The sequence below is a fragment of the Manis javanica genome, chromosome 5 (genome assembly GCF_040802235.1).
Source record: "Manis javanica isolate MJ-LG chromosome 5, MJ_LKY, whole genome shotgun sequence".
Taxonomy (NCBI): Eukaryota; Metazoa; Chordata; class Mammalia; order Pholidota; family Manidae; genus Manis; species Manis javanica.
The window spans coordinates 142,115,927-142,143,604 of NC_133160.1; the positions used below are offsets into that span (position 1 = coordinate 142,115,927).

The window sequence follows — 27,678 nt, forward strand, 5'->3', positions numbered from 1 at the left end:
TCCTATCAAAATACCAACAGCATCTTCAACGAACTAGAGAAAATTGTTCTGAAATTCATATGCAACCACAAAAGACTCTGAATAGCCAAAGTAATCCTGAGAAGGAAGTATAAAGCTGTGGAGATTATGCTCCCCAACTTCAAGCTCTACTACAAAGCCACAGTAATGAAGACAATTTGGTACTGGCACAAGAACAGACCCATAGACCAACAGAACGGACTAGACAGCCCTGATATAAACTCAGCCATATATGGCCGATTAATATACGATAAAGGAGCCATAACCCCATACACAAATGTAAACTCAAAATGGATCAAAGACCTGAATGTAAGTCATGAAACCATAAAACTCTTAGAAGACAGCATAGGCAAAAATCTCCTGAATATAAGCATGAGCAACTTCTTCCTGAATACATCTCCTTGAGCAAGGTAAACAAAAGCAAAAATGAACTGATGTAACTACATCAAACTACAGAGTTCTGTACAGCAAAGGACGCCATTAACAGAACAAAAAGGCATCCTACAGTATGGGAGAATATATTTGTAAATGACATATCTGACAAGGAGTTAAAATCCAAAATATATAGAGAACTTACAGGCCTCAACACCCAAAAAACAAAGAACCCAATTAAAAAATGGGCAGAAGATATGAAGAGACAGTTTTCTAAAGAAGAAATTCAGATGGCCAACAGACACATGAAAAGATGCTCCACATCACTAATCATCAGGGAAATGCAAATTAAAACCACAATGAGATATCACCTCACACCAGTAAGGATGGCCAGCATTGAAAAGACTAAGAACAACAAATGCTGGCGAGGATGCAGAGAAAGGGGAACCCTCCTCCACTGCTGGTGGGAATGTAAGCTAGTTCAACCATTGTGGAAAGCAATATGGAGGTTCCTCAAAAAACTAAACATAGAAATACCATTTGACTCCAGAATCTTACTCCTTGGAATTTACCCAAAGAACACAACTTCTCAGATTCAAAAGGACATATGCACCCCTATGTTTATTGCAGCACTATTTACAATAGCCAAGAAATGGAAGCAACGTAAGTGCCCATCAGTAAATGAATGGATAAAGAAGATGTGGTACATATGCACAATGAAATACTATTCAGCCATAAGAAACAAATCCTACCATTTGCAACAACATGGATGGAGCTGGAGGACATTATGCTCAGTGAAATAAGCCAGGCGGAGAAAGACAAATGCCAAATGATTTCCCTCATTTGTAGAGTAAAACAACAAAGCAAAACTGAAGGAACAAAATAGCAGCAGACTCAGAGTGTGGGACAGCAGGAGAAGGGGATTGAGGTGTATTATGTTTAGTACACATGGTGTGGGGGATCACGGGGAGAACTGTATAGCACAGAGAAGGCAAATAGTGGATCTGTGGCATCTTGCTGCACTGATGGACAGTGACTGCACTGGAGTATGGGTGGGGACTTGATAATATGGGTGAATGTAGTAACCACATTGTTTTTTCATGTGAAACCTTCGTAAGAGTGTATATCAATAATACCTTAATAAAAAAAAAAAAGAAGTAAGGTGTAATTCCAAGAGCATTCAATTTGGAATCACAAAGCCTAGTTTGAAAGCTCTGAAAAATGGGGACATATTACTTCTTAGGGTTATTGGGAAGATAAGTTGGTTAATACAAATGAACACTGTGTAGCACAATGCTGGAACCTAATAGTTGTGGTATTTCTTTCCTTCGTCTCCTTTCCTCTCTCTTTCCTGCCTCTCTTCTCCTCCCTCCCAGTGTTTTCCCTTTTTATTTTCATTTAATTAAACTTTTTATCTTGATATAATTGTAGATCCACAATGATAGTTGGAAGAAATAATGCATAGAGATTCTGTGTACCATTTGCCTTTTCCCCAATGGTAACATCATAAAAAATTATAGTATCTTACCTTCATCAGGATCTGACATTGATACAACTCATTAGTCTTATTCAGATGTACCCATTTTGGGTGTGTGCATGTATGTATTTAATTCTATGCAATTTTATCACCTGTGAGATTTCTCAGATCCCAACCACAGTCAGGATACAGAACAGTTCCCTCACCATGAGGATCCTTTTGTTGCCCTTACATAAGCACACCTCCTTTCTCCACACCACAGCGCCCATCCCTAACCCCTGGCCACTACTAGTCTGGTCTCCATTTCTATAATGTTATCATTTCAAGAATATTACATAAATGGAATACCATGGTATGCAAACTTTGGAGACTGACTTTTCACTCAGCATAATTCACTGAAGATTCACCCAAGTTGTGTTTACCAAGCTGGCTCCTTTATATTGCTGAATAGTATTCCACGGTATGGACATAACACTATGTTTAACCACTCACTCACTTAGGATATCTGTATTGTTTCAGGTTTTTGACTTATAACATATAAAACTGCTATAAACATTCATATTCAGGTTTTTCTGTGAACAGTTCCATATCTTCTAAGTTGTCAAATTTCTGAGTGTAAGGTTGTACATTCCTTTATTACCCTTTTACTTGCTTCTAGATCTGTAGAGATGCTCCTATTCATTCCTACTGGGGATTTGAATCTTTTTTTGTCATTCTTACTGGAAGTTTATGTATTTTATTTTTTTCAAAAAAAGCCTTCTTGATTTTTTTCCCATTTTCTTATTTTCAATTTCATTAATTTCTATTCTTTATTATTTTATTTCTTCTGCTTTGGACTTATTTTGCTCCTTTTTCTAGTTCTTGAGGTAGGAACTTAGATTACTGTCTTGAGGCCTCTTCTCTTTCCTATGTAAGCATTTAGAACTATAAATTTTCTTCTTAGCACTGCTTTAAAAGCAGTTGCCTCTAATTTGACGTTGACTTGCCTCTAATTTGATACACCCTAATTTTGATCTGTTGCATTTTTATTTTCATCCAGTTCTGTTTTTGAATTTGCTTTGAGATATACTCATGAATTATTTGGAAGTATATTAAGTTCTAAGTGTTTAGAGAATTTCCTGTTGTCTTGCTGTTACTGATTTCAAGTGTGATTATATAATGGTCAGAGAACACATTTTGTGTGATTTCCATTTAAATTTGTTGAGACTTGTTTCAAGGCCCAGGACATGAGCTACCTTGGTTCATGTTCCATGGGTTCTTAGAAAATATGTATATTCGGTTGTTGGGTGGTGTGTTCTATAGATGTCTGTTAGGTCTAGATGGTTTACAGCATTCTCCAAGTCTGTTGAGATTTTGGCTAAGCTACTCCATGGTATTGCTATCTTGGCATTCATTTGTTTGGCTAAGTGGCCTGAAGTGACCTTAAATTGAGACTAGCCCCTCATGCAAGTACATGCTGTGGATAGCAGCCCACAGAGTCACAAATAAATATAAGTTCCTAAGGTGACTGTTGTAATCAACAGTCTCCCCTGTCTCCCAACACTTTCCCCTTATGAATCCCTTAGAAGACCCCTATAAGGATTACCAAACCTACTCTTTTGGCTTGAATTGACCAATCCAGACTTATCCCAGGAACCCTAAAGCACTCCATCAATGGGCCCTATTAAAGGCATGTGCACTGGGTCATGTCTCTGCACCTCTGCACTCTGCCTTGATCTCCCAGGGAGGCCCCTTGAAGAATGCCAAGTACTTCTTCCAGGACCTGTAAATAATAAAACTTCTCTACTTCAGTTCTTCTTGTGTGTTGTTGAACCATCCCACACCTTGTGCTCCACTTAGTGTTAATTTGACATATTTATAACAAAGTCTTCTTTCTCCTTGTTGATCACCTCTCTTTGTTCTATATGTTACTGAAGTGGGGTACTGAAGTGTCCACTTATTAGTGTTAATTGCCTATTTCTCCCTTCAATTCTGTCAGTTTTTACTTCATGTATTTTGGGGCTCTGTTGTTAGGTACATATTCATTTAGCATTATTATATCTAATCAGTATGCAATATCCCTTTTTGTCTCTAGTAACTTTCTTTGCTCTTTTTCTGGTATCAATATAGTGACCCCATTTTTCTTTTGATTAGTGTTTGCATGGTCTATCTTTCCCATCTTTTTGCTTTTATCTAGTTATACCATTAGATTTGAAGTTTCTTAATGACAGCATATAATACAGTCATTTATAAATTGCATTCTAATAGTCTAATAATTTTGTCATTTATATTTAATATAGTTCTTATTTTTGAATTTAGGTCTAATGTTTTATTACCATTTGTTCCTTCTGTCTTTTGTTCCTCTGTTTCTCCTTTCTTGTCTTTAGATTTGAATATTTTTTTAGTTCTCATTTTATCTATTATATTTTTGTATATATCTCTTCATATAGTTTTAGTGGTACTCTAGATTATATGTATTTAATTTTTCATAATTTACTTAAAAGTAGCATTTTCCACTTGAAGCAGAATGTAGAAATCACCTAAGAACTTTACCTTCTCCCCTTTATATTCTAATTGCCTTAGGCATTACATCTTCATGTACTGAACATACAGACACTAATAAAATTTTTGTTTTCAATAACCATATACATGTTAAAGATCTCAAAAGAAAAACATAGTCTATTTCCCCAGTCATTTATCATATCTGCTGCTCTTCCTTTATTTTTGATGTCCCAAATTACCTCATCATCTGTTCTATCTGAAGAACTTCCTTCAGCCAATTCTTTCAGAGCAAGTGTGCTAGCAATAAATTCTTTTCATTTTCCTTCGTCTGAGAATGTTTTTATTTTACTTTATTTGCTGATGGATATTTCATTTGACAGTTCTTTTCCTTCAGTACTTTAATAATGTGATGCTACCTTCTAGCCTCAATGATTTATGGTGAGAAATCCACTGTCATTTGAAATGTTCTCTGGCCATTTTCAAGACTGTGTCTTTAGTTTACAGCAGTCTGGGCCTTGAGTCCTTCAGATTTATCCCCCTTTTGGGTATTTTTATGTGTTTGGACCTAGATTTCTTTGGATTTATCCTTTTGGGTTATCTACTGAGCTTTTATAATATATAGGTTTATGTCTTTTGCCAAACAGGAGAAGTTTCCAGTCACTTCTGAGACTCTTATGACCCAAATATTAGACCTTTTGGTATGTTTCATAGCTCTGAGACTCCTTCTAGTCTTTTTTCCCTTGTGTTCAGATTGGTTATTTTTACTGATTCATCTTCAAGTTCACTGACTCTTTACTCTGGAATCTCCATTTTGTTATTAAATATGCTACGTTAACTGTATTTTTCAGTTCTAAAATCTCCATTTGGTTTTCTTTATAGGTTGTGTTTCTTTTCTGAGACTTTATTTCCATTTGTTTTTAGAATGCTAGCTGTTACCTCTTGGAGCATTTTTATAATAGCTGCTATCTGCATCATCTTGGCATTGGCATCTTTGGTTGCCTTTTCCTGAGTTGAAATTTTCCTGATTCTTTATATGTCAAGTAATTTGGGATTATATTCTAGATACTTTGAGATTTTGTAATGAGACTCTGTGTCTTATTTAAATCCCATGAAAAAGGTTAATTTTTTTTTTTAAGCAGAGGCAATCAGCCCAGTCGGGTTCAGGAAACAAGTTTCAACCAGTCTTCTGAGGGTTATGGTTTTAATGTCAGTTCCATTTTCAAAGCCTTTGCAGGGGTACTTCGGTAAGCCCCTGCATGGCCCACACGGTGGCCAGTATAGGACTTGAGTATGAACTATTCCTTAGTTCAGTTCTCAAAATCTTTGGTATGTGTTTAGGATGAGCTACCCACATGCAGCTCAGGAGTGAACCTGGGTGTCCATAAATATTCACAGGGCTGCTTTCCAGAGCTCCTCCTGCTGCAGGATCTCCCTGGTACATTCTGGGTCCCTGGAGTTCCACTTTTTGGTCTTCAGCAGGAAAGCTGGGGCTCTGGTTACCCTGCTCTGCCTTTTACTTCCCACAATGTCACCTATCAGCACCCAAGCAGTGAGACGACTGAGAGAAAAACAAGCAACAGGAGTTTGCCCAATCTTCTTGGGACCAAACTCCTCTGTCTGGAGAGGAAGGTCATCCCCCATCAGTTTTAGGTGCCTGTGGGTTTCTGCTGCCACTGCCACTGCTCCCAGTGCCATGCTGTGATTGTTTGGTGGCTGGGGCTTGAGAGAAAGAAAATTGAGTGTTAGGAGTTCTCTCTTCTGAAACTTGAGCCAGACTAGAGGATGTCTTTGATCACTCTGTCTATGCTCTGATGCCTACTTCTGGATTTCAGATTGCCTTGAGTCCTGAAAGAGACTCATCACTGGTTCAGTGCTACTTCAGATTCTGGTTTTTTCCTTCCATCTGCCTGATCCTATTTACCTTTCAGAGTCCTTAAATAGCTGTTTTATGCATTCTATCCAGGTTTTATAGCTGTATTGAGTGAGAGAGACAGGGTGAAGTGTGCTTACTCCATAGGCTGTCTTACCCAGAACAGCCTCTTTCATTTTTAAGATTGATTTTCAAGCATACTCCATTTTAGGTCTTGTATACTTAATAAAATTGCAAACACGTGCTAAGAGTACAAGGAAGTATGACTGACTGATTTCTATTAGCTATCAAAGTCTTGTTGAATTCGTTGAATATTCCTAATGTAAGCTTTCCTGGGAATTTGTGAATGTAACTTACCAGGTATCGCCACATGTAGCAGCTTTGTTAAGGGTCTGTGATACTGCAATACTGGTTAGACTGTCTTTATGGTCATGAGCCTGAAATATCTCTTGGCCAATCTCTCGAATATGAGTGGAAATGACCACAAAGATTCCATGTGAAAAACCAATCATGATGTAGCCATCACCATACCTAGAGCATAAAGAAAATAATACAGCAAAAAGAAAGACTAATTATCATTGGCAACACAATAAATAAGCAAATACTGTAAAACTAAGGAATTAGAGAATATAATTTATCAAGGCTCATGTGCAGAAAATATACTAGGAAGTTTCATATACTAAATCAGTCTGTAATCCAGAAAAATACATATGTATAAGTGAAAATGCTACAGGAAAAATTAAATATAACTAGTAAGGAAAAACACATGGCTATCTTTCTGTAATGAGCTGTTTATACATACCAGCTATAGCAGACAATGCTGCCATAGCGCTGCTGAAATTCCAGATCAATTGGACTATCTGGTTTATTCAGATTAAAAAGAAACAAAGTTTTCTTTCCAACCACCACACTTATCTGTCAGAAAAGATTTAAAGATTATGAAATGAATTACTTAGTGCTTCATGAAAAGATCAATAAAAATTCAAACAGCTGAACGTGATTTAGGAAAACAATGAGTCAAATTTAGCATGCATTAAATGTTACAATTAGTAAGAAAATGTGATGAAAAAATACATTTTACTAATATACTGGGAAGGGTCCTTGGTCTTAAACATATCTATTCTTTGAAATGTGTGAAAATAGCTGGTGGAATACCTTTTTCAAATTCTCTATACCTCTTATTATTAAGAGTACCATGCAATATAGTACTGTAAGTCTGACATATTTTCATTGAAATTGAATTCAAATTTGGAGCATAGTCTTGGCTTTTTATATCAGCACTCTTTCCATCACCTGCAGGTCACTGGTCAATGTGGCTAGACTAGTGTCCATCTATTATTCACATGAGTCAATACTTAACTGTAATTCTAAGTGCAGGGTGTCACTGCATTGGGGATAGAAAAGAGTATATTACTTATTGGACACATTAGGGTGATGGATATATATATATAAAAAGAAACACCTCGATATATTTCCTTGACTCTAAGGTGCTATTAATATAAGTTATTATCAATTTAATAACAGCTTTTTAAGAAATAGACTCATTATTTCACTTAAATATATTCATACTTATTATGAAAATCATCTGGATATCATAATCTTAAAATGTGGCAGGGAAAATGCTTATAAGGTATTAAAAAAGTAAAAACCACAATTTCCAGAGCTCTGGTCACCACATCAGATAGGGTGAAAATAAAAAGCCTTATAGAAATCAATACTTCTGTTTATAAAGGTACCCTCACTGTTTTTGCTACCACAAGAATGAGAAGAGTAATACCAACTGTAATAGGAAGATATCCTCCTCTGCTGTAATACCAGAAAGCCAGTAGCAGCAAAAACAACTTTTAGGCCTGAGAGACTAGGGTCTACAATGGTTTAATAAGTGATAGACCATAATTTATTTATCACTATAGATTCTAAGCCATTCTAGAGAAGGAAAAAATATACTCCACAAAATCATCTGAAAAATTGAGCATGGTTTTGATCTACAACTCTTACTGTGTTTTCAGCAGCAAAGGTTCGGTCATCAGTCTTCATCATGGAAAACTGCATGTCGCTAGGCTCTGATTTCACTGGTGTCTATAGGAATAAAAATATTATCACTCCAAATGACACTCAAATTCTTTCTGAAAATTAATAAAATAGGTGCCTTATTTTCATTTCTGTTATATGTTGGACTACCAACCTGAAAATTCTATTGCTATAAACACCTAGAAATTCTGGATGAGACAAAATATATCTTATTAAATAGATCGATAAGCTTGAAAGACGGTAAGGAAAATTTCCAGGGACCACAGCAAAGATCAAAGTGAAAACCAAAGTATATTTTTAAACTGATGCTACAACTCTCCAGAGCAACTGGTGATAGGGGACAATAAGGAAGCCCACTTGACTTGGGCTGAGCTTTGAGTCAGAAAAAAGCTGGAAAAGTTCTTTTCAAATCAAAGGCATTCCCTCCTATCCTCATTATAGTCTAAGGTTTAAATTTATATTTTAACTGGTCTAGAAAGTCCCTGCAGTGTTTGGCAAAAATAAACCCAAAGCCTCTTCCAAGGCTACAAAAAGTTTCCACAGATAAGCCTTCCTGAAGATGAGCTCACAATTCAAAATGAGAAAGCTCACAAAAAAACAATACTTCAAGGACAAGAGTCAGGAGACCTAAAAATAAAATTATCAGAGAGAGATCACAAAATAATGCTTTAAAATGATGAAAGATATAAAAGGATTCATAAGTATGAGAAAAGACATTTTTTTAAAAGTCCAGACAGATTTTTAAAGGGATTATAAAGCACTTTATAAAAATAAAAAGTAATCATTAAAACAAAACAGAGCAAAACAAAACAACTCAATGGGACAGAGAGAAGTTCAGAAAAGTCTGAAAAAAGAATAAGTGAACTGATCTGAGGAGATTATCTGTAAGATTCACAGAGTGACAAAAAGAAAATATGAAAGAGAAACTAAGAGATATAAGAAGGTATAACATACATCTAACAGACGCTCCAGAAGGAGAGAATAGGAAGGGAAAGAAATAATATTTAAAGAGATAATGACTAGGAATTTTCCAGGACTGGTGAAAACAGCAATCTTCAGATTCAAAAAACATGACAGTCCTCAGCAGGAGAAATAAAAATAAATTCATGCTTTGTTTACCACATGACAACTTAAGCAGTATGTCCAATTCTGGATATATACTTCTTAAGACCAGAAATAGAAAATAATTATATTGTATGTGAATAATGGCTGAATAGTAGTGGCTTCCTGGGATGTTATGTAGAAAAATATTGTTAAGGCCATGTCTTGAGTCAGTGGAGAAAAAATGCCAGTATCTACTGATGATGTCTGATATGGATAGAAAGTATGGGAAGATAAAGGATTTGTTCTGTCTATCTACCATAATTCTAAAAGGCACCAAAACACAATGATTGAAATGATTAGGTTTCTATAAAGTATGTTTTATACTAATGCTAGATTAATCTTAAGAATCACTTTAATCAGGCTATGGTTTTGCTCAGCATGGCTGAGTTACTTACTTCTGCCTAACTTTAAAGCTTTTCAGTTACAGGAAACAACTTTCTTCTTCAGCCTTGTTTTTATAAATTCTCAAAGCCCATAGCTTCAGTCAAGCAAATCTTGAACAATCTTGAACAAGTGATGAGTAAGCTGTAGTAAGTTTTTCCTCTCATCTTTGTTCGTGCTGTTTTGCGTGGCTGAATGATAGAGACTGCTAGATGATTTATGGTATCCACTACACAAGTTTTGGCAGGGCATATGGTGGTGACCTAGGCAGACTAAATTTGTAGTTTCTCTAACAGCAGTTAGGTGTGACCATATCACTAGGTTCTAGTCTGATATGAATAGAAATAACAAATGCATCTTCCAGATCAGGTACTTTATACATTTCTTGCATTCCATTCTGCTTTCTCCCTTCCCTGGGGCTGGTATGCTAGCTTTAATCTTACAGACGAGTGCAAAACACCCTAGAAAGTGGCAGAGCAGAAGATAAAAGGAACCTGGAACTCCTGTACAAACTTGTGAAGCAGAAATACACAGATAACCTGCCTATGTCTCTCTGTTGCATGAAAAAGAGGAAGAGAAAAAAGCTACCCAAACTACCATATTCTTGGAGCTCTTATAATTTTGGTTCTCTCTGTTACAACAGTTCAGCTTATACCCTGATTGATTCAGATCACCTTCTCTTTTTTAAATATTCACAATCATACTTTCATTGATCTCCTCTCTCTCTCAAATGTTATAGGACTTGTAAACTATGGCACAAGATTTGTCAATTAGTTATAAAAGGCCATGTGTGTTTCATCATGATCAATTTTCTTAAGAGTAGAGGGCCAGCCAATGGAGGGCAGCCTCTACAATGGTCCACAGTGATCCTCACTTCTGCTTTTTATGCCTTTGTGTAATCCCCATCTCAGCACCCTTAAGTGTGGGCTGCACCTAGTGACTCACTTCTAGAAAAAACAATATGGCAAAAAATGATTTTGATACCAGGTTATTTATTAAGAGACTGTGGCTTAAGTCCTGAATGGCTGCTCTCATTCTCTCACCAGCTGCTGTGTTGTGAGGCACTCTATGCAGAGATCCAGGTGGCGAGGAAATGAGGCAGGCTTCTAATCAATACCCTGAGAGGAACTGAGGTCTTGAGCCTAAAAACCTGCAAGGAATTAATTCTGTCCACAATCATGTGAGTGTGCTTGGAAACAGATTTTTCCCCTAGTCAAGCCTTCAGATGAGATGATAGCCTTAACTTATAGAATAGTTGCAGCTTTGTGAGAGACATTGAGCCTGGAGCACCTAGCTTAACTATGCCAGCATTATTCATCCACAAAAACTGTGAAACAATATATGTTTATTGTTTTAACTGCTAAATTTTAGGGGTAGTTTGCAGAAACAGATTATAAAAGGGCCATATTTCATATTTCTTCTAAAGTACATAGCACAGTGCCATGTACAGGTATTGAAAGAATGTGTTAGCCAATATTGCTCTAGCAATACTAAATCATGAGCCACATAGTCCAGGTAAAATTTCCCATTGGTGAGATTATGTAGCTATGGTAATACAAATTCACTTAAGGAAGAGCTGCTGAATATCTGGTGAACTGGAAAATTTTGATACTAGTAAAATTTAATCCTAAAGTTGAATTTCATTAGGGTTAGTTTGGAAGCAATTTAACTGATCAGTTAAAAGGTATGGGCTTTAGAATCAGGCAGACCAGACTCTGATCCAGTTATTAACATTTATATTTTAAATATACATATATAAAGTAAAAGTTATCTCAGAAATATACTGCCTGACTATAACCACAGAGCTGATAATTCATGCTAATATTAGACAATGGAAAATGTACAAAGGAGTATATGTAGAGACAGTACTCATAATGAGGACAAATGTTCAAATACATTAAAAGAAAAGTTTGTGATGTTTAGAATATGAAATTATAAACATATTTCACATAGAGGTTTTTAAATTTTATAGATTAGTTGTTATAGACAAATTTTATTTAAGGGAAAATGTGAAAATATCAGATCAAAGAGATATTACTGTATTACCTGTCTTATTGTGTCACCTTCCTGATTACTAACTGTAATCATTTTATCTTCACCACCTAAAGCAAGCAGATTTTCTGCATTCCAACATCCACATGTGATTTTCTTAGTATGCTTTCCTGAAAAAAAAGATCATTTTTGTATAGATATATGGATTTCTCAAAAATTAAAAAAAAAATCTGTGGTGTCAATCTTCAAGTTTAAGTAATACACCATGGAAATTAAACATGCAAGGAATTTTATCAAATCTCATCAAAGCAGTTGGTGTTTAAGCAACCTTACTGAAAAGTTTATCACCAAACTATGAATATATAAGGTATATAAGGACAATACTGTTTTCCTTTCAACATTTAATGTGGATTATGAGCATAGGCACTAACATAAAAAGATATTCCATTTCTCAACAACTTTGTTTACCACATAACCAAACTTCCCATAACAATAATGTCTTAAGAGAAGCAAATCCCAAAGCATTGTCATTATTTTTACTATATTCAGCTTCATGACGCAGTAGACCCCTGGCAAATTTACATTGTTTTGACTATTTGTGTATAACTAAAGGACATATGATTTGTGATAATACTAAAATGCAAATACGAATGTATCCCAGTGAGACTTGAGTTAAGAACTGAGTCATTTATAGATAGTAACTGCACTAGTTGGGGTGATGATTTAATAATGTGTAAAACTGTTGAACAACTGTGTTGTATACTTGAAACCAATATAAGACTGTTTATCGTATAAAAATTACATTTTGGCGGGAAGGAGCTCATATGCTTGACATTGTGAGCATTTGTGGAAGGTCATGGGATAGATAAGTCCTTGAGTATCAAAGATTAATCTACAGTGAAAAGCAGAATGGTTAAGGATACATATTCTGGAGCCAGACTGCCTGGATTTGAATCTTGGCTCCACCACTTACTGCAAAATACTGTAAATTACTGAAAATTTCTATTCTTTAATCACATCATCCATAAATTAGGGATAGTAGTAGGAGCTATCTCATAGGGTTGTGGATCAAATGAGCTAAAGCACTTAGAGGAATGCCAGGTATATAGGGAACGCTATATAAGTGTCAGCTATTTGAGCTGTTATTGAGATCAGAGACCACATTCGTTTTAATTTTTGTACCCCTTTAGAGCCTAATACAGTACCTATGTAGAAAGTACATTCTGAATAAACAGTTGTTAAGTGAGTAGATCCCGAAGCAGGTGTATGCCTGGTGTGTGAGAGCCTCAGCAAGGAGGACAGCATGGCTGGGGCAGAGGAAGAGAGGAGAGCAAATTATCAGATAAGTCAGAGAGGTTGCAGGGGCCAGGTTAGGTAGGGCTTGGCTGGCTATTGTGAGGACTTTGGCTTTGACTCTGGGTGAGATGGAGAACCAGTGGAGGGTAATGAACAGAAGGCTCACTCTGACCTCTAGGCTGAGAATATTCTATAGTGAAGCAAGAGATGGATTGCAGGGACCAGTTTAGAGACTGTAGAAATTAAGGTGGAGGATGTTTGAGGCCCACACCACAGTGGTAGCAGGAGGGGTGGTGAGGTAGCAGGAGCTGATGCTAGAGACATGTGAAAGTACATCCCACAGGACTTTCGGCAAATTAGATATGGAGGATATAAGAAAGAGACGAATCAAGGATGGCACTAAGGTTTGGCCTGAAGATCTAAAAAGAATGGAGTGTCATCACTGGTCAGAGGGAAAGCTGTGGATCAAAGGGTTTTGGAGATGTTAAATTTGAAGTGTTTACTTGACATCTCATTGAAGATGTTGAGTAAGCAGCTGTATATGAGCCTAGAGTTTGGAAGAAATAAATATGGGAGTTCTCAGGATGCTGATAGTATTTCAAATCAGGAGACCAGGACACAAAAGTAAAGGGAACATTCAGAGAAGAGCCTGGGATATAGGAGATTTTGCTGATCACAGATTAAGGCACTTGGGTGGTACAGTGGGGGAACTGGATATCCAAAAAGGTGGGCATTAGGAAAGGAAAAAGGAGAATGTGAAAAGAGGTAGAAGGATGCCGAAGATAAACTTCCTTCTATATCTAAGAAAGGGGGAGGAAAATCTTTCTTCCTCATCCTTCCTATGTATGTTAAAGCCCTTTTGCTTCTAGTACTCAGAACTCAAGTTGGCCTTAATATCAATTGTAAGTTAACATGCTTTATGTGCCTGCTTACTCAGTACATGTTAGGCACTTAACATGTATTGAGTTTTTCAATTAATGTTAACTCATAGTTAATATACTATGGTAACTGAAGTTTGAACCATGTTATTGGGAGATTGGCAATATTTAATTAAATCATAGTAAATTAAATTCAAGTATATCAGACCCATGAAAAGTAAGAATTGTCTGTATTTAGTGTAGTTGGAGGAAATAAATCAGTGCAAGATGAAACAGGGTAACAAAGTTTAGTTTATTATAAAATCCTGACAGATTGGGTTCCCATAGTAGCAGCTAAATGAAGCAGAATGGCCTAGATTTAGGAAAGTTATTTAAAAGGAAAAAAAGCAACCAAGTCAGAGAGGCAACTATTTTTTTTAGCTAAAGGACCTAAGGTACATAAACTTGAATCTTTTCAAGCCCATTTTATCTAGTTATAAATAAGACTGAGGACAGAATCAGTATTCATATTAAATATAAAGATCACATATAAAATCATGTCTATACGACAGATACCTGACACAAAATAATCATGCTTTGACAAATTTCTTATACCTCAGGTGTCCAAATTTCTGAGGCCTAAAACTTAACTGATAGGATATACCTCCGGATGAAGTGGGATATAAAAAATGCCTAACTGAAGTCAAATAGACAAATTAATTTATATGGTGAAAGTTGATTTTGGTAACTCAAAATGTTTTAATTTTTCAAATGGGTCAATGACATTACTGTTTAGCTGGAGCACTAAAAATATTAATATTAAAGATACACATAAATGTGAAAAAAACTGAAATAATTAAGTGTCCTTAATTGGAAGGCATTTCCTCAAATTTGTTCTGTGGGTACTTTCACCTCCAGAATTCAGTAAATTACATCTTTCCTGGCCACGTGGATGTAATTAAGCCCACTAGTTTCACTATTCACCAGCATGATGTAACAGTAATTGAAAGGAATCAATACTGTTTCTTCTTGGGTATTCAGAGGGCAGATGCTAAGTGACCAGAGGTTGTAGGAATCAGAGATTGAACCAATAAGGTCAAACAAGGTACAAACACAAATCCCATCGAGTCATATACCATGAGGCAAATACAACTCATAGCCCACACCTAGACTAAACCAATTGTCTGGTGAGTGTGAGAGGTCAGAATTAGGGATGTGGAGTGGACATACTCTGTCCAACCCGTCACCGAAAGTTTTAGTCCAGCTTCTCATGTGCTGATATGCACGTGAGCTACTCCATGTCCAGAGGTACAATCCGGATGAGAAAGGGACAAATGGAAGCCATGCTACTGATGTACTGGTGTCCAAAGGCACAGGCTCACCTTACATTAACACAGTCTGTGTAGCCCGAGTATTTCTTAGCAGGCAGTGAAGAGGGGTGATCTTCTTGTACAGCTACAGATTAAGGTTTGACCAGGGAAGTCTGACTACTACAGAATTTCCTTTGTAATATCAGGCAAATCTGAGGCAGTAAAATGTAAATTTATGTATAGCGTCTCAAATATAAAGTATAACCTACCAAGGATAGGAATCTTTCGAGATGTCTGACGATTATAAATGAGCAAATTTCCTTTTACAGTCCCAACAGCCAGGAAACTTCCAATTTTTGACCAAAGAAGGAAAGACATTTGGTCCCTGTAACATTTAGATATAAATTACTAAGCAATTCACAATCACAAACTTTAAATAGTTCTTTAAATAAGTACTTCATGAATAATTATAACATCTCCTTAGAAGGTGAAGTACAAAATTACAACATAATGCTTTAGGACAAAGACTAAGTGCTAAAGACATCTTGAAGACACTATAAAATGACTATACAGTTGATTAGACTTAAAATAAAAATGTGTAATGAATATAGACTTCAATTCGATCATGACAAACCTCAAATTTCATGACTCATGATGGGATAGTTACTATTTTGTCTACTTATGATAGTTGATAATTCTAAATGTGGAAAAAAATCTTAATGGATGATGACATCTCATGCTCAAAAATGAATCATGGCACCACTGAACTTTGAACAACATGGGTTTGGACTGCATGGGTCCATTCATAAGTGGACTATTTTCAATAAATATATTGGAAAAAATTTTGAAGATTTGTGACAATCTGAAACAACTTGCAGATGAACTGTGCAGCTCAGAGATATTGAAAAAATTAAGAAAAAGTTATGTCATGAATGCAAAAAATATATGTAGATACTCTTATCATTTACAATTGTTATTAAAAAGTTCAAACTATCAAAACTTATGCACACAAACACTTATAGACAGTATATGATGCCATTCACAGTCAAGAGAAATGTAATCAAATGTAAAGATGCAGTATTAAATCATAACTGCATTAAATTAACTACAATAGACACTGTACTACTGTAGTAATTGCGTAGCCACCTCCTGTTGCTATTGTAGTAAGCTCAGGTGCTCTCAAGCAACTGCTTAAAATGCTATGTGATGCTCAACATCTCCATAAAAAGTGATCTCTTAAGTTGGTCACCAGGATAGTACACAACATTGAGCATGTACGATGATTCTGTAACATCTTCCTACGTTGGCAGATGGTAACCACACTAGAGGGGGTGAAGATTTAATAATATGGGTAACTACTGAACCACTGTGTTGTATATTTGAAACCAACATAAGATTGTATATCAACACTTCAATTAAAAAAAAAAGAAATTAACCTGAAGAAATAAACTCTGAAGGTTAACTGCCAAGTTTGGTAAAAAGTAAATAAAAACACTGAATAAAATATCTTAACACTCTCCCCCCAAAAAAGTGATCTCTTGTGGTTCTTTTCATCACATTTTGTGCAATACCATAAACTTTGAATAACACCAGAGGACCCATATGAAGTGCCACTAGTGATGCTGGAAGTGCTCCCAATAAGCAGTAAAAAGTCATGACATCACAAGAAAAAGCTGTATCCTTGATATGTACTGTAGATTGAGCTCTGCAGCTGCAGTTGCCCATCATTTCAAAATGAATCAAGTGTAAGGACCATTGTCAAAAAAAAAGGAAAAAAGAAAGAAAAGAAAGGGAAATTCATGAAGCTATTCATTGAACTATATTTCAATTTAATTCAGTACATAATACTTATAACATGTTGCTGCAGATACTCCAGCAGGCATGAAGACCTTGCACATTTTGCTAAATACCTTTTTATCTTGTATTGAAAATGCAGCTTTTATGTGAGTGTAAGATGGCTATATAAGAAAGGTATATCTATAGACTCTAATATGATTTGAGAAAAAGTGAAGTCACTATATGACAACTTAAAGCAAAAGGAAGGTAAAGGACATAAAGCTGGATAATTTAATGCCAGCAAAGGATGGTTTGACAATTTTAGAAAGAAACTTGGCTTTAAAAAATGTTAAGATAACAGGAAAGCCAGTAAAGGAAATCAAGCAAAAGACTGTTGATGTGGTAAGACAGGTGGGGATGTCATGGTTTCAAGGTACTGATCTTGGAGAAACTCAAGAGCTAATGGACACCACAGCAGAGGAAGTTACAGAAGACGACCTGATGGAGATGAGTGCTTGTGAACAAGTGCCAGACGATGAGGAAGGCGACACAGAAGCAGCGCCAGAAAACAAAGACTACACAGCCTGGCAGAAGGGTTCTGATTATTCAAGGCTACTTTTGACTTTTTTTATGATGTGGACCCTTCTATGATACAGGCACTGAAAACTGAAACTAAAGCAAATGGTGGAAGGAGGATTAGTACCATTTAGAAACACTTTAAGAGAAACGAAAAGCAGAAAGTCAGGCGGGAATTATTATGTATTTCCATAAACATACACAAAGCGTGCCTGCTTCTCCTGCCTCCCCTTCCACCACCACCTCCACCTCTGCCACCTGGCACAGCAAGACCCATCTCTCCTCCTCCTGCTCAGCCTACTCAGTGTGAAGCCTTCATGATGTACTTCCACCTAATGAATAGTAAATAATAAACTTATCTGTGTGTACATGTGTCTCTCTGTGTGAAAACCTAGTAACTATATAAGCAAGAACTGTATGAGACATTTTGTGTCATTATCATCATCACCTAAGTATTCATTGTGTAGGATACTGTGAAAGTGGGTAGGCTATTCTTACACAGGCATAATATGAGTGATATTTAATATAAAATTAATGTGTTAGTTTTCTGTTTTATAACTTTGCTTTCAAAGAATTACATTAATGTACAATATGCCTCTCTTGTAATTGGAGAAACTGAGTATCAGTCTATCATCACAGGTGATTTTTTTAAAAAAATGTGACAATGTTTCTAATACTGTATTATGAATATGATTGTTATAATGAATGCCATAAAAATCTTATAATGATTCATTCATTAGTGTAGAGGTTAGGCTACTGTGAAGGAATGTTATTGATCACTCTAGGATGTCATAAAGCAATCATATTGCTGCTTTGTTATCAATGCATGAATTATATCTGTAAATAAATATGAATTAACATTACCTTTTCATTTTTTATGTTTAATGTTAGTAATACATATACTGTCTACAGTTTTGTATCATAAAACAATATTATGTAGGTACTGATAATTCAATATTGTAAACAATGTAAACTTCATGATATTGATAAATATAGCACAGTACTTAGTAAATGTATTTCTCTTCTTTATGATTTTCTTAATTAATGTTTGCTTTTGTCTAGCTTGCTTTATTGAAAGAATACAGTACAAAATACATGTAACATTCAAAACAGTGTTTGTTAATTGATGGCTTATATTATCAGTAAGGTTTATGGTCAACAGTAAGCTATTAGTAGTTAGGTTTTTGGGGAGTCAAAAGTTATACAGTAATTTTTAACTGCTTGAGGGGGTAGTGCCCCTAACCTCCACACTGCTCAAGGGTCAATTATATATTAAATTTTGAAATTCACTGAGAATTCATGACCATAAAAAAGACATATCTTTTCTAGAAGATGTAGAGTAGCTCACACAGAAGGAAGTAGAAAGCATGTTGCCTACCACAAGTTTTTTTTTTAATATTGTTGATACACAATATACTGGTTTCAGATGTACAACACAGTGATTTCAAAGTTACCTACATTATTAAATGTTCACCCCAATAATTGTAGTTATTATCTGTCAATAAAGATATTACAATATTATTTACTATGTTCCCTATGCTGTACTTACATCCCTGTAGCTAATTTATATTATATCTGAAGTTCTGTGCCTCTTTATCCCCATCATCTATTTCACCCCCAACGCCCCATAGCAACCACCAGTCCTTTCTTTGCGTCTATGTGTTTTGTTTGTTGCCTACCACCAGTTCTTACATGTGTTCTAGGACTCGTAGCCTGAACTTTTATATGATTCCCTACTAAAGAGAATCAGGATTCCTTGGAGAATAGCTCATTCCATATATTGAGGAAAGGAATCATGAAGGGCCTAGAAAAGTGTTTCTGAAGATGCAATCCCAGGACCAGCAGCATCAGCTGGGAACTTCAGGAATGCACTTAGAAATTTAAGTTCTCAGATCCCACCCCAGTCACCCTGAATAAGAAACTCTAGGGGTGGCACCCAGCTATCTGTGGTTTAATACATTCTCCAGGTGAGGCAGCTAAACTTTGAGAACCACTGACAGACCATCCACTGTTTCTGAAAACAACAGCGTTTTCAAGAAAGGTGAGGGCAGTAATAAAAGGACAAAAGAGGAAGCTTAAAGGGGCTTCCTCTGGCTAACTTGGGAGAATTTGAGCATTAAAAATTATATGTTAACTGAAACAAGCTAAGTTTGTGAAAGGCTGTGAAACCATGATGATACTTGGAACACCATAGTGTATAAAGAGTTAGTTGTAGTAATAGGTGAATGTAATAAGATGTTTAGTTAAAAAAATAAATTAAACAAGAAGTATTATACCAGGCTGCTAGGTTTCTTCTAATGAGTATTATACTTCATGAAAGGTAAATATGCATTTTTCTCTATCTGTTTAAGGGTGTGGCAGCCATGAGAATACGCGTCTAAGATCTCCAGCTGAAGAAAGTGTAACCGACCAAGGTGAGTGGAATCCATCACCTCAATGTGCAGGTGCTGCCCCTTCCCGTGGGCTGCTTCATGGCAGGGACATGCTGAGGCCCATGTCTGGGAGACGTGAGATGCCTTAAATGGGTGACTTTGGCTCAAAATTTCCCCATAGGCCTATCTGAACTTTCCTAGAACCGAGTTTTAGTCTAAGACGTTTCTACCGGACCTTTCTTCCCGCCCTCATTCACAGGGGTCAGACATGTACTGTGGTCTGACGGCTCTTCTAACTTCTCCTTTTCTCTCTGTGTTTCCTCACAGGCATTTCCTGCAATAAATTTCATACATTTAATCCTGTTTTGGAGTCTGCTTCTCAGAAAACATGAATAAAAAGAATTGTGAGTAAGCTAAATAGTACCAGAGACAAGAGGAACTGTACGACAAGCACTAGGGCTCATCAGCAACAGTGGTCACGCATAATAAAAGTGGTGGGACATCAGTATCCAACAGTTTATCATTACTAACAGTCACACAATAACACAACTAGAAAGAGGGTTAAGGAGTACATTCCAATAAAGATCAAGTAACCAAATGTCCCCAAAAGAAGAGCCAAGTGAACAGATTCCATCTCTCTTCTCTTAGGCAGTAAGTCTTCTAGAAGGCCCTACAAATTACAGTAAGATACTAAGGCACACATAAGTTTCCAGTAATGCTAACAGATCAGGCCAGTGTATAGTAATCACATGTATTTATGGCCAAGTAAATCTTAAAGAATATATTATTTTACGGAAAAAGCACCTGGCCACAAAAAAATGCAACTTTGTTTAAGGCACAGGCTTTAAAGTCTGTCTGACATGATAACTGAAGGTCAATTAGAAAAGAGGCTGAGTAGGATGACTAGTACTCAGGTCTGAAAGGCATTGGGAGAAGCAATCACGTGCCATGATCCAAGCAACAATCAGTTGGTTGATGAACTGTATGTTGTATTTAGAGTTTTCTTGGGAAAGATTCCTGTATCCCAGGTATATAACTGCTGTAAGCCTAGGTAGGATCAGAGTAAGAACCACTCTAACCCTAAGAAAGTATAAAGGCATATTTAGTAAAAATGTAGAAATAATCAACCTAATTGTGTTAACATAATAATTTAAGAGTTAGTGAGGTGACACTGTAGTTAAGTCTTGCAATTATTATATTTGAATATGTTTTGTGTACTATTTAAGATGTTTGAAGTGCTTAAAAGAGTAATTGCTCAGACAGTAAATGCACTAGTCAGGGTGAGGATTTAATAATATGGGTCACTGTTGCACCACTGTGTTGTATATTTGAAACCAATAGAAGATTGTGTATCAATGATACTTGATTTAAAAGAAGAGTCCATTGCTATTTGTAAATGGAATTTAAATCGTTTAAAGGAAATTTAATTGTTTGGAAAATAAATATATTTAAGAAAAACTGATATTCAAAATTTTGCTTATTAAATATCTTAGTATAATAGATCAACCATTAAATAAAAAACAAATAGTAATGGGTATACCTTTGGATATGCAGAAGTTCTTTAGACATTAAATATCAATATCAATAGTAAAACATTCTTGATTTTACTCTAATCTTAAATTTCATGCCTGGCCATGACATACAATTAACATTACAATAACTCTGAGATGATGGGAGTTAATGGATCCATGGGAAGACAGTGGAAGGCAGGAATACACCAGTTTGAAACACCTGGGATTAATTATGCATTTTTCTCTGGATGAGGATGTGACCTGATGTCAAATTTGGTTCAAGAACCAGTACTTGATATTTATAAACTTTCTCTTGAATGGAAGCACAGAGTATATAAAATCTTTCTGAAAAGTGACGTATACCTAGCATGTAAAAGGACAGAGCAAGAAATGCAGATTTTCAGACCAAGCATGACATGTTGGACAGAAAGTAACAAGGGTCAAGAAAGAGTCATATTTGGTCCTGTTCTACATAGTCACCTTGCCCCCTCTGGATTCAGTTACTGCTTGATAAATAAACTGGAAACTTATAGTCTAAACTTACGGTATGTGTGTGCTCTCTTCCCGCCAACGTGCATGAAGCAGGTATTATTATAACTATTTCATATAGATGATGAAATTGAGGCTTAGAAAGAGGTTAAGCAATTTGCCCAAGGTCAAAATCATAAAATTTTAGTTATATTTCAGCAGAGATCTGTAAATTATTCTGTCTGTCCAGTATATTGTCCACTTGGGAACTGTCCCACCCTTCACCCCACTTTTTACCTGGTGGGATTATCAATCCTGTGGCCCTGCTTACCAACTCAGAGACCTTTTGAGGCACTGAGTGGACATTGATGATGTGACGAGGGGGCATCTGTTTTCTCCGGTATAACTTGCCATGAAGAATGATATTAGCCAATAGCTGACAGTAGCCATAAAGAGAATATGACTTAGAATGAAGTCCACTCAGAAAGGAAGAACCCAGAGATGGACAAAGAGAGTAATGATTGTATCATTAGAACTCCGAGATCTAGCCATGCCTGCAACCAATCCCATCTCTAGATTTTCCCATATGTTTTGTCTCATCTTTAGACTTTTTTAGTCTGTTCCACTGAAAGCACCTTTTATAATTATAACAATCATTTTAATTGAGCAAAATCAATAGAAATTTACATAACAATAAAAAGAAATTGACTTCTATGAAAATAACTCATCAATGCATCTTTATAAGGAAAGCAATAAGTATTGTTAGCATCAAAGCTACAAATAATCATTTCTAAGTGAAGATTTAGAAAACAGAAGTTATACTTACCTCATGCCACTGTCTAACTGGCTGGTTTTGTTTGTGTTGGCATCCCATAGATAAATATAACTAGATTTGTCCGCAATCACTGCTAGGATATCTCCATCTTTATCCCAATCCATAGCAACACAGTTACTTTTAAAAAACAGAGCAAAACATCACTTATTTTTTTTTTTTAAGTAGGGGAAGGAAATGAAATGCTCACCCATTTATGATTTTTGTCTATAACTTTCAATCTATTTTGAATAAGTCATAGACTTCCTAAAGTGAAAAATACAACTCACTATTTACTGCTTGGATAATAATAAAATGTTTTGTTATTGTTGAGGGGACAGAAAATGATGTAAACTACATTTTACATATCATTTTTATACCCTATATTAAATATAATTTTACCTAATAAGGTAGCAAATTTTCTTAGATCCTATAAAGAACCTGGCCTTTTGGTAAAAACAAATTCATCAAGCACCTCCACAAAGGAATCACATTGGAATCAAGAAGTAATTTGTACGATCAAGTTTTGAAAGGTTATTTCAGATTTACATAGAGAGAAAAAAAGATGCTGATAAGAAATGAAGTTATATAGTTATATCTAGATACACTGTGTATGAAACAGATGTAGGATTGTAAAGAAGGGAAAGACTGAATCCTGAAGTGGTGAATCAATTAAGAAAAGTGACTCAATTAAGATGTCAAAATAGTTATAAATAGGAAATGCTCTATTTTATGTTTCTTACTGTTTAAAATTAGTCCAAAATGTTTATAACTTTAAAAAAGTCCTACTTCTCTAATGCTATTTTTTATTTTAAGATTCTTTGTTCTTGGGTATTGGCTAAGCCATACTCAGACTTACATTTAAGGCAATTGGGAATTACTTCAGTTATTTTATTCTTCAAACTATTCAAATGGGGATCATAATTTTGAGTAATATTTTCAGAAATTCTGGGAGTATGAAAAAGGGAAGCTTTCAAATTGTTAATAAAATCATCTGTCAATTAAAGATAATATATAATGGCATTTTATTTATCTGGAGATCCTTTGTCAGTCAAATTCAACTAAGATGAATACAGCAAAAGATTTCAGAAGTTAAAAAATAAGGCCACTGCATTACCAAAATAGATGTCACAGATATCATGTAATAAAGCTCAAACAATTCATTCAGGTTTTCACTAAGTGCCTTATTTTATTTTAGACATAATTACTACTTTGACCTCTGTTTCCTAGAATATAGAATCCAGAAGCAATAATTAAAAGAGCAATGAAATGGGAAATGCCAAAATGGTGGCATGAAGTGGGTGGTGGCAGAGGAGGAGGTGGGAAAGGCTGGTAAGAGACTGAGAGAAGTAAACCTGATTTGCAAGGATGGTGGCAATAAACTATAGAAAGCAGACATGAATTTAAAAAGCATGGCGCAGAAGACCACTTAGGTGAGGAATTCTAAATATCTTAATAGCAGTTGAGGCTATCAGTTAAATAATAATATAGGTAATGATTACACTAAATCATTAAAAATGTTTAAGTTATATCTAGTGTAATCTAGAATAATTTCCTGAAAAATGGATTGTCTTTGTCCTTTAAGAAGTATGTATAAAGTATTTTCCAATAATTTATTAGAGAATAAATATTACAGTGATGCAGTCTTATCTACCTATACACACTCTAGGCTTGTTTACAATTAAACAGGAATTCTTTCATATGGACTCATTTAAAATTCTACCTTAACACTTCCCTGTGAATGTATGTGTGTTTGTAATATAAACTCTTAACTCATATGCTAGATATCTATGTATTTCATCAAACAAATTCCTTTACCAATGGAGAAAGAAAGAAGACATAGAAGTTATATATTAAATTATAAAATTCTACTTGATTATGGTTTTAAGACAGTACTGTTTTATCTTTAAGGAAACAAAGCTTGAAAAAGTTTTTGATCTACCTCTGTACTTACCCAAGTAAATTAATTTCACTTCTTTTTTGACCATGGCGATCAAAGATTTTCACAATATGATCAGCTCTAAAAGCAATTAGAACACAGAGATATGATTTAAATGTTTTTTTATTTATATATATGAAAAACTAAGCTGCCACCCAAGTGACTTCAGTGCTCTTTCATGATAGCTTCATAATTTGTATCTAAAAAGTTATTACCAGGTAAAGGTTCTATGAACTGTTATGTCAATGGAGTTGAATATATTACTTTTCCCATCACACAGAACTTCTGCTGAGTGTGGTTATACGGGCATACAGCCATTTGGAGTCAGATTCACTTAAAATATTCACTGGTTCTCTTACCCTGTTACTGCAAGGTAGTTTCCTGATGTTTTTTGCCAGGTGAACTGTATTGGTGCACCAAGCCAAGTCTTTTCTAACAGTGAGAAAACACGCTAAAAAATAAACACAATTTTTATATTTTCAAAACATACAATTAAGGGTTGGTCAGAAAGGACATAAAAACAGATGATGAAAACGAGATTCAGGATGGTAAAGGCTTATGTTGGAACTTATCCAAAAGAAGTAAAATAACAAACAAAATAACTAAACAACCAACCAAACAAAAAACCACAATCGTTTGTAAAGTATGGACCCTGATATATAGGCGAGCATTGATAATAAAACTTAGTAGTCTTTAAACATTAATTTTATAAAAATTATAATTTTAGTGTTTTATAGATGTTACATAAAATAATTTAAACTTGAATATAGATAATCAGTGGCATGGGCTTCTTGGGATTAAATGTAACAAGACTGTTAAGGTTTAAAAACTCCTAACCATGAGAGATGGAAAACACCTATACTTCCTTCAAAATTACTTTCTTCATTTACCCATTAGTAGTATTTACTTCATCATTAAGTGTTTAATTTGGCTATTGGGTGGACAGTGTATCATTTGAAAAGTCATTCTTTCTTTTCGCTTAGATAGTCAAGAACTGTGGTATCCAATATGAAAGCCACAAACCACACGTGGACTTGAAATTTTATTGAGGACTTACAATGTGGATAGTCTGAATTTAGCTGGGTTGTAAATACAAAATCCATACTGGATTTCAGGCTATGAGAAAGAGAATGCAAACTATCTCACTGTTAATTTTCTTACATTGATTACATGTTGAAATATTTTGCATATACTGGGTAAAATAAAATATATTATTAAAATCAATCTTACCAGTTTCTTTAAAAACATTTTAATGTGGCTAAATTTTTTTGACTACAGTGGCTCACATTAGATTTATATCAAGCAGTGCTAATTTAGAACATTTAGAAGCACAGAGCTTGAATGAAAATATTTAGATTTTTAATGTTAGGTTAAATTATAAATTATGATGCCCATATCTAGGCATTTGTTTAAATAGTACTACAGATAGCTTGACAACCTGAGTGGCAACACAAAACTCATCCGATGATCAAAATTAAATGCCAGTCAATAGCCATTTGTAATGTTAAAGAGATGAACTCCACCTCTACCGAAAGCAGGTGAATCCAACGTTTTGTGGAGCATGAAGACACCCTTGATGGAAAACAAAAGTCTAAAAGCATCTTACTTTGGCAATTTGGTGCCCACATTGCCCTGGAATTTCTTCATGCAAGTGAGAGATCCTTAAATTTGAATTTCACCAGCTCAATGGGTAGACCTCCTCTAGCTGGGGTCTTCCATTATTATTTTTCTTCAGTGGCGCTATATACATAATCCATACACAGTGCAGTGGAAGAAGTTTTAGTTCCACAACCAAAAGACCAACATTTAAATTTTGTTTTTTACTTATTAGTTGTGGGGCTTAAAAGAAGTCGCTTAAATTGCCTCAAACACAGAACTCTCAACTGTAAACCAGGAGCATCTCCTCACTTCTGATACTTAATAAATTGAGAAACGCTTTGGAAATAGAAGTTATGATTACCGGTCTGTCAATTTCAATTTCCACACTAAGATGCACGAGGAACCATTAGGACGTAAACATTAATTTAAAATTGAGCGTTACATTTCTTTGCCAGATCAGGATAGGGGGTATAACTGTGGTAAAGCGAAAGGGTGAATGACCTGCAGCTAGTGACCGGGGAGCGGGGTTCTAGAGAAGCCCAACCCTATAAACCGTGCGTGCAAAGGATGACGCTCTTAAGCGTGAGACCCGCGTATGCAAGTATAGATTTTCCATGCAAAATGTACATTCACCACCAGGTAATCTGTAAATTGGACCAGCCACAGACAATACAACTCTTTTGGAGGCTTTTCACTTTTTTCAGGGCGCCGGGCAGTTGCTTGGGGTTCAGTTGCAGGAAATGAGGCAGCTCCACTTGATCCAGTCAACTTCACCGCCAACCTCCAAACGTATTCACACATCCCCTTCTTTCCGCGGCGCGCAATCGGGGATCTCTTCAGACTCAGTTTGTTCTTTTCCGGCCATGGCCGGGTTCCCTCTGCCTGCACCGCTTCAACTCCGTTCGCGGTCCCAGAAATGGGAGGCCTCCCTCTCCGCCTTCTCTCCAATTTTTAACTCCTTTCCCCTGCTTCCTTCAACTTCGCCCGCGCTCCCCGCCCTGCCTGGTCACCTCGCTCTTCTCTTGCCCAGGACTCAAGCACACGAGCGAGGGGAAGGGGGCACACGCCCCTATTCTCAACGCGAAGCTGGGCTTGTTAAGGGAAGGGCCAGTGGTCGCGTCTTCCAGTCCCCCCGGGGTTTGTAAGTTATTTACCTTCATCTCAAGGCTCCAGCGGCAGCGCGACCTAGCAAGTGCGCAGGCGCACCCGGTCTCCTCTAAAAAGGCTACAGCGTTCCTGTCACCAAGGAGACCGTGCAAGCAGTAACCAATCAGCGAGCGCCAGCTGAGGCGGGGAGGTTCCCGGCGTCCTCCGCGGGAGAGGGCGGGAGGCGTAGACTTGGATCACGTGACGCAGGAGGAGTTGGGTCCCGGGAAGTTGAGCATCCGTAGATAGTGCGGCGCGACGGCATCCTGGTTGGGCTCATGATTGGATGAG

The 27,678-nt window shown here is 36.1% G+C and overlaps 1 protein-coding gene across 4 annotated transcripts in view; it reads right to left on the reverse strand.

The window, feature by feature from the left end:
• Positions 1–27,451, reverse strand: part of WDR19 (WD repeat domain 19) — a 92,395-nt gene extending 64,944 nt beyond the window's left edge. For 2 of the 4 annotated variants that reach the window (XM_017672864.3, XM_073237728.1), the window contains exons 1-9: positions 27,396–27,451; positions 25,002–25,093; positions 24,658–24,723; positions 22,719–22,844; positions 15,459–15,574; positions 11,781–11,896; positions 8,217–8,297; positions 7,021–7,133; positions 6,576–6,749 (exon numbers count right to left, since the gene is read on the reverse strand). In XM_017672864.3, coding sequence (XP_017528353.2) covers positions 6,576–6,749; positions 7,021–7,133; positions 8,217–8,297; positions 11,781–11,896; positions 15,459–15,574; positions 22,719–22,844; positions 24,658–24,723; positions 25,002–25,093; positions 27,396–27,401 — 890 coding nt within the window. In that variant the 5' untranslated portion in view covers positions 27,402–27,451. Of the gene's footprint in view, positions 1–6,575; positions 6,750–7,020; positions 7,134–8,216; positions 8,298–11,780; positions 11,897–15,458; positions 15,575–22,718; positions 22,846–24,657; positions 24,724–25,001; positions 25,094–27,395 lie in introns of those variants that run through there. The other 2 variants (XM_073237729.1, XM_037002989.2) reach the window with 2 other exon arrangements.
• Between the last annotated feature and the right edge of the window lie 227 nt (positions 27,452–27,678).